Source organism: Beta vulgaris, chromosome 3, assembly GCF_026745355.1.
Source record: "Beta vulgaris subsp. vulgaris cultivar EL10 chromosome 3, EL10.2, whole genome shotgun sequence".
Taxonomy (NCBI): domain Eukaryota; kingdom Viridiplantae; phylum Streptophyta; class Magnoliopsida; order Caryophyllales; family Amaranthaceae; genus Beta; species Beta vulgaris.
The window spans coordinates 51,872,314-51,879,840 of NC_079204.1; the positions used below are offsets into that span (position 1 = coordinate 51,872,314).

The following is a 7,527-nucleotide window of genomic DNA, read 5'->3' on the forward strand; positions in this document are numbered from 1 at the left end:
GCCCAGTCGGCATAGTTGTCATGAGTGAGACGAGTGGGAGTAATGAAATCACTGGGACGGTCTTAAGGACCGAGGAAAACGGTGAGGAAGCGTCAATTTTAACCGGTGGTGGTGGTGGCGGTGGAGGCGTTTCATCACCGGCCATGGCGAAAAAAATTTGTTTGGTTTTGTTAACCTGCTCTTGATACCATGACAAAATGATAAGGCACAGAAAAAGCTTGAGATCTTCTCATTAACAATCACGGTATATAATACAAGTAAATCCTCTAAGAAGAGGAAATCAAGGAGTATCAAAATAACTTCCCTAAAAAATAGGAAAGAATATGGAATATCTCAAAATGCCTAAGATAACTCTAACATAATACTAGTCTTCCTAATAAAAGAATATTAATGATACAATACAAGAAGGTTATATTGTAAAGAATGACCAATGTTTAAGTCCCTTAGCTTCTTGTTATGGATGTTATCTTTGCCACCAATCTTACTCGAAGAAAATTTTTTCCTGCTAAAAAGATTTCAGCATTTAGTCAATTTTTTGTACGGATGATGATTTAGGCAGAAGCAACCTCCACTGATGCGATTATAGAAGCAAAAATCCCCTGTTCTTTTAACTTCTGAATTATGACCTGCAAGAATTTTAACAAGTGAGACTTTTGTTGTAAAAAAAAAACTAGTTTAGTTCGAAAAAAGTGTCGTAAAAATTGCTTCAAACTATACTATAGAGTATAGTATGTGACAATTAATCTGTGGAAGCTCACCATGGGAGTATAAATGCGTGTTAAAATGCCATACTTGAGTAATTTGAGGTTCATATTTTTATTGTTCCACACTACATGGTCTCCATACCTGCATAAGAAACAAATATTAATGCCATGATGGTTTAGTCGTCAAAATTTTGATCCTACATGTGATTCTATGTAGCATGAAAATGGTTCAGCTTTTGGGAAAACCCCAAAACGAAATGTTTGAGAAATGGGGCAAATGACCAAAGCTTGATAGGTATCAGAAGTAATTTCAGGGCGATGAATAGAAGTTCAGCGGGGTACAATAGCACGAAAGTTGATAGGTATCAGAAGGATAATGTTATATTAGAGAGGTTTTTACGGCGCAAATAGGTGTGGGGGTCTGTAATCTCACCATTGAAGCATTCTTTCGGGTGTTTCAGTAGAAGCTATTATAAATGCCTGCAATTCCAGCAATTGCATTTTAGTGAGATGTAAGAAGAAAAAATGAATTATAAGAGATAATAATGAATTAGTTTAACTGACATACTGATCTATCAAAATCCAACCAGAAGCATCTTTTGACATCCTGTTTTGTAGGTTGGCAATTACATCTATCACGCCTTGAAGTTAAGTCGGAAAATCTTGCATATGTGTAGTGCAAAATTGCTGCTTCATCCACTTTGATCTCTCTGTCGATGATCATCAAAGAACACTACTTTTATTCACATTGTGGCAATCCCATCATGTGGATGTGGTAATTACGTACACATCACATCCTATGTTTTTTGCAAAGATGCTAATTAATCCATCTAATCACATCAAGAAGATGGAGCATTAATTAAGGATGAAACGAAACGAAACATACTTGGGCTCATTGACATAGTTATACCACCGATGAGCACCATTGGGGCGAAGGTGATCTTTGATTCTTGCAGCCGATTTTCCATTTCCATATGTTAGGAAATAGTTGGGATTACCTCGAGTTGCAATTTTGTATAGTTCAAAGTTTGAATCATTTGGAAGATGCTCATAATTTTTTTTGAACAATGTAACCTGAAATATATATATAGGTTAATAAAAGACATCAGAGGAGAGCAATGCAAGTATTGTGATACAAAAAAATTTCCATTGTGTCCTGTTTTTGCTAATCAGAACCAATTAGGGCCTGTTCTCTTCGACATAAAACAACTGAACTGAACTGAATTGAACTGAACTGAAAATAAACTGGGGAAAACAGACCCTTAGTTAAACTGACCTCACTAAAAGGTTCTTTAATGTCATCCCTCTCAACTGCACTCTCCTGAAATGAAAAATAAGCTGTTCACAATACAGTTGTAAGACGAAACAATTATAACTTTATACTTGAGCTAATCAAACTAGGAAGATGGAAAAGAAGTTGAAATAAGTAATTTCTAAAGATCTAGTACTCACATAGTTAGTAAATACAACTGCATCAACATCACTTGGAACTTTTGCTAGTATGTCTCTCACTGAGTAGTCTGGAGTCCCTGCAGGGTGCAGGAGTTCATCGGTATCAACATGGAGAATCCAATCCATGCTTGAATCCTACATATATAGGACGGTTTCAAGAGTTGTTTTTATAATTGGATTATTCATGAATCTAGCTATAAAATGAATACTAAATACTTCATCCATTCCATAATAAGTGAAACACTTCTCTTTTTTATGTGAGAGCTTTTTTAGGGTCTGTTTTCTTCGGCATAAAACAACTGAACTAAACTAAACTGAACTGAACTGAATTGAATTGAACTGAACTTAAATGAATAGTGATATGTGAGAGTAAAAGTATTGTCAAGAGCTGAATTGAACTGAACTGAACTGAAAATAAGCTGGGGAGAACAGGCCCCTAGAGAAGTGTTTCACTTATTATGGAACGGAGGAAGTACATCATAATTACCCGTTAAAAGTACTCAAGAGTTAAGATTGATTGATAGTGCATACCCTTGCCATGGCTATAGCCATTTCCATGTTCAGATTTTGCTTCACAAATAACGCGCTGTTGCATGGCTTGTGGAAGGCGTCTGAAAGCCAAGTCTCGTTCCAAATTCGACTGTCAACCCAAAATTAGGAGCAAAGTTTGTTAGCAAAGTGAGAAATGATTAATTGGATTGGTTTAGGTGTTTTCCGTTGAAAGTATCTAAATCAAAATTACCAACCTCTTAGCTTGTTGGTCCTCTAATTCTCTTGTTCTAGGTATAACTTTTACTCCCTATGAGCAAGACAAACAAGAACTAATTAACATCAGTTCATAATCATGCAAAATTGCAAAAACAAGGCAAAGAAGTAGTAATACTAGTATTAAATAACAAACTTAAAGGTAAGTTAATAAACTCACAGGAATAGACTCAAGTACTTTAGATACATTGGGGCTTGCAGCCTTCCCTTCCACGAAGAGGAAAAAGTTTGTGACGCCCACAACCTTATGGAATAAGATCCATGGAAGAACTTCCTCTAAGCCAGCTGAAGTGGTTGAAGTAATACATATCTAACACAAGTTACATCAACTCATAATCAGTATTCTAATTAATATGTAAACTGGAAGTTTCCGCACGAGTCGATATGTTTTAGTTCATTTTATGTTACAATTACTCAGCATAAGGACTGGTATTCACGTCATTCTATTCCATTAGAAGAAATGAAGAAAATACTATTTAAAGTATTCAAATTTATAAAATTTTATTTATGTTTAAGAAAAAAATTATGATTAATGTGCTATCTTATTAGATTTATTATAGTGTGTTTTCTAATAATATCAAAATTTTAAAGCTGATCAAGATTAGCCCAACCCAAAAAAAAACGAGCTTAGGTAGATTTTTCGGGCGCGACTTGATTTTTTTTGTTTGCGTCAATTTTTGGGAAACTTAAAAAATATTTATTGTTTAAAAATTGGCTCAACCTGATTTTGGCCCAAAAAAGTGTATTGGTACAAAAAAATTACCCGAAATTTTGGTAAAACCCGACAAGCGGGTTAATTTTTGTTGAGGTGACCCAACCCGTCATTTCATCACCTCTAATTTTTTTTTAAGATGGAGTAATACTACCTCTGTTTTACATTTTCTATTTACAATTTGAGGTGGCCCATTTGTTTACATACTACCTCTTATCTTCTTTTTCGATCCTATGGTTTGTGAAACTAAATTGTAAGTACGAAATACATGTTTATTTATTTTCGCATTAACATTAATTTTTTTACGATTCCTAATACTATTATTAATACTAGAGGTGATCATGGGCTGGACCGGGCCGCGGCCAAAAAATTGCCCATTAAACAGGCCGAGCCTAAATTCGGACCGAATTTTTGTGCCCAAAGCCCGTTATTTCGGCCCTAAAACGAGCCGAGCAAAAAATAGCCTAAAAAGTCGTTTTTGGCTTGCCCAAAGCCAAAAAAATCGGGTCGGGCCCGGTCGCGGGCCGGAAAAATCTATCCAAAAATGGGCCGGACCAAAATGATCACCTCTAATTAATACTAATATGTTATCGCACGCGTCGCGTGCATACGAGACTAGTTTACACATAATGCTCTTCCGTTCCTCAATGGTCTTCCTTCCTATTTCCACTTTTAACATTTGTTGATGCACGTTTTGTATGCATGATTAATATCTTTAATACATATTAATAAAAATTATAAAAATTTGGTATTCTAAATGTACTCCTTTAGATGATTGAAACAAGATTTTATATGACTTTTTTTTCTTATATATTAAAAAGAATTTAGGAGATTCCTTTTAATTATAAATAGTGTCAAATTTACAAATCGAAAGATTTTAGAACAAAGGGAGTAAGTGGTAGTATAAGATATTAAAATTCACGTTTACTGCCTCGAGGATCGGCAGGTTTGTTGCTGTATAGAATGTGCGAGGTATGTCCTATGACTCCTATTTAGTACCTAAGTCCTATGAATAATGGAGTTCGACTACTGAGATTTATAGAATTTTGTAAGGTGCAAGCCTCCTATTCTTAGTGTATTGGGACTACTAAAATGTTTTTATTTCAGGAAATGCTTCAGTCGTGGTCGACCACCACTTCACAATCAATCTCTAAAATCATGCAAATGTGAATGCAATGCCATCAAATGGGTCGTCGTCGTCGGGCCGGCCATCTACATGCTTGCCCGTCGGTGTCGTTGGAGAATCAGATAAAAATCATTAACCAAAGATTATATTATAATGACTGCGTGTTTTATAAGTTCAATTCAGCAAAAATAAGTTTAATTTAGTAGGAAATGTTGAAACGAATAGGGGCTCATTACAAAAATTGGGTTTTCAAATGAAAATTATCATATTTGAAATATCAAGTTTAGGGAATTATGACAATGTATTGAAATTTTGGATCATTTTAAATGGAGAATTATATGTTATAGATCAGCTTTCACTCTATTAAACGCCCTTGTATTCTCCTAATCTTGTAATTGTAACTCTCACTTAAAAAAAATATGTATTTAGAATTTCTTTTTGGACCATAAAGCAACTTATTTGGACCATGCTCTCACATGGTTCAATCCACCTACATTATGTGATCCATACACCCTTCTCGCCTGCCTCTTAGTTTCGATGAAAATTTGAAACCTTGGACATCACCCTGAAACTCTCGTACTTAGATGAAGATTCAAACTTTGAACATTGGCTAAGAAGTCGAGTCGTAACTCTATGTATGCGCCTCTAAAAACTACTATTATGAATATCAAACCACTTCGACATCAAGCTTACTTTACTTTACCAACAAAGGGCATAGTGGCAAAAAAAGTAAGGGGGTTGGTACAAGTCATGGAGACATGGACTCATGGTCTCTCCTATGTTTTGAATATCTTTTAAGAGTTGAAGGTGAAAGTTTTAGTTACATAATAGTTGGAATTGGTAAAATTATCAAAAAAAAAAAAATAGTTGGAATTGGTAATAGATAGTTGAAATTGTCCAAAACTCCATATTTTATTCGAGCCTCTCAATTTGCACTTTTCATTTCAATATCCGCCATTTTTGTCTCATAACATAAGATATTTTGAACATTCGATTCCCTTTTTAAATAAAATTTTACTCTAGAAATTTGGTCTCTTAAATAAAAAAAATTCTAATTTCGTCTCCAAAAATCTAAAAAATTCCAACTTATTCCAACATGATTCGCGTCAGTATTTTCCCCTGACACTAAACACTCCCAATTGGTTCATTCAACTAAATACACATCATTAGCTATTGGCAACAATTGAGAAACTGATAGACATATGATAAAATCATCAATTTTTTTTAAGGTTACATATTATTAATTATACAGATATTTGTTATTTCTTTGTCAATAAATTTCATACTTAAGGGCATAGAATGTCTTCCTCTACATAATAAGTAGCTCATTTTGCTTGCTATAAAGTAACCTGGAAAAAATGATATAGTCATGCACTTGTTTTGTACACCAATACCGTTACATCTTTGTAATTGTTTAGATAAATTTCCTCAACCAATTAATTAAATTCCTTTATAAGTATAATGATTATGCATGAAAAATATGAACTAACCTTAGGTGTAACGTTAGATTCATTATAAAACTTCCAGCTTCTAAAATCAGAGGAAACAGATGAGTTTCCACCCAAAACTTTGGTGGCGCACCCAAGAGTGGAAACAACCGGTTGAAGTGACCATTGGTTGATCGGGTCGATGTCGCCGCCGTGCCATTGAAGGAAGAAGGTTAATAAAGAAACAGAAAAGAGTAGGAAAACTAGAAGCCATGAAGGTACTCTATACATGAAGTTTTTGGTGGAGTAAGAAGATAATGAAGAAGAAGATGTTGAACAAGGAAGTCTAGGAGATGGGTTTATAATTAATCTTGGAGTTTTAATGAAAGTTGCCATTAATTATTCAAGTATGAAAACAAAATTGATGGGAAATTAAGAAGAAGAAAAAGATTTAGTCTTTGATTTTTTGGTGTAAGATGATGAAGATTGAACAATTGACTAATACACGTTGAAGGAGGGGGAAGTATTTATAACTATGGGAGGGAAAAAATAAAAAAATGTAAGCCAATAGAGAAGAGACAAGTAACCGACTAACCGTTGATCTTTTTTTTCATTTCTTTCTAATTTAAAATTAGAAGTTTAAGTTATGGAATAAGTCATTTTCCACGATTCTTTTTCTTGACTATTTTTTTTGCGCTTTGTTATTCGACGCCCTCAAATTTCTTACTAACGCCCTAAATACATATAATTATATAGTATTTTATACCTTTCCTTTTTCTCCCTCCACCTTCCTTCCCCTCACTCCCCTTTTCCCTTCTCCCACCAGCACCACCACCAACAAACTGCAGCCGCCGCCGCCTCCCCCCACAGCCGCCGCCATCCCACCAGCCCACCACACCGAAAATCTGCAGCATTAAAAACCCCAAATCTGCAAAAACTATTGAACCACAAATTGAAGAGCAATTGCAAAATTTGAAATGTCTCTCTTCAAATTACAAGTGGAAAAGCACTGTCTATCATCTCCATGGATAGAAAGAACATCATTTCATTTTTGTTTTGCAAAAGGTATTTTAAAAAGTCATTACCAACAAAAAGAAGCGCAACAAAAAAAGTAAGTTAGTATTGAGGAATAATCAGAGTGTATTTATTATAAAATATTAGGGTGTTATCATGTGTATGGTATATATAAGCGTATTTTTGCTTATTTACAATTTTTGTCATTTAGAGGTTTTAAACGAGAAAAAAAAAATTGATTTTAGATGTACCAATTACCATACTCATGATACACTTTAGTGTGTGATAAAAGTTATAGAATAATCATGATCAAATTTTGAGACAAGA

At 34.3% G+C, this 7,527-nt stretch overlaps 1 protein-coding gene across 1 annotated transcript; it reads right to left on the reverse strand.

The window, feature by feature from the left end:
- Positions 1-201: 201 nt before the first annotated feature.
- On the reverse strand, positions 202-6,690 carry LOC104889421 (glycosyltransferase-like At3g57200). The gene is made up of 11 exons (XM_010674639.4): positions 6,250-6,690; positions 3,082-3,231; positions 2,903-2,955; positions 2,688-2,796; positions 2,157-2,291; positions 1,981-2,025; positions 1,591-1,778; positions 1,273-1,414; positions 1,138-1,184; positions 759-846; positions 202-626 (listed from the first exon to the last, which is right to left on the reverse strand). The coding sequence occupies exons 1-11, from the start codon at positions 6,580-6,582 to the stop codon at positions 552-554; spliced, it is 1,365 nt and encodes a 454-aa protein (XP_010672941.1). The 5' UTR covers positions 6,583-6,690; the 3' UTR covers positions 202-551.
- Positions 6,691-7,527: the final 837 nt, after the last annotated feature.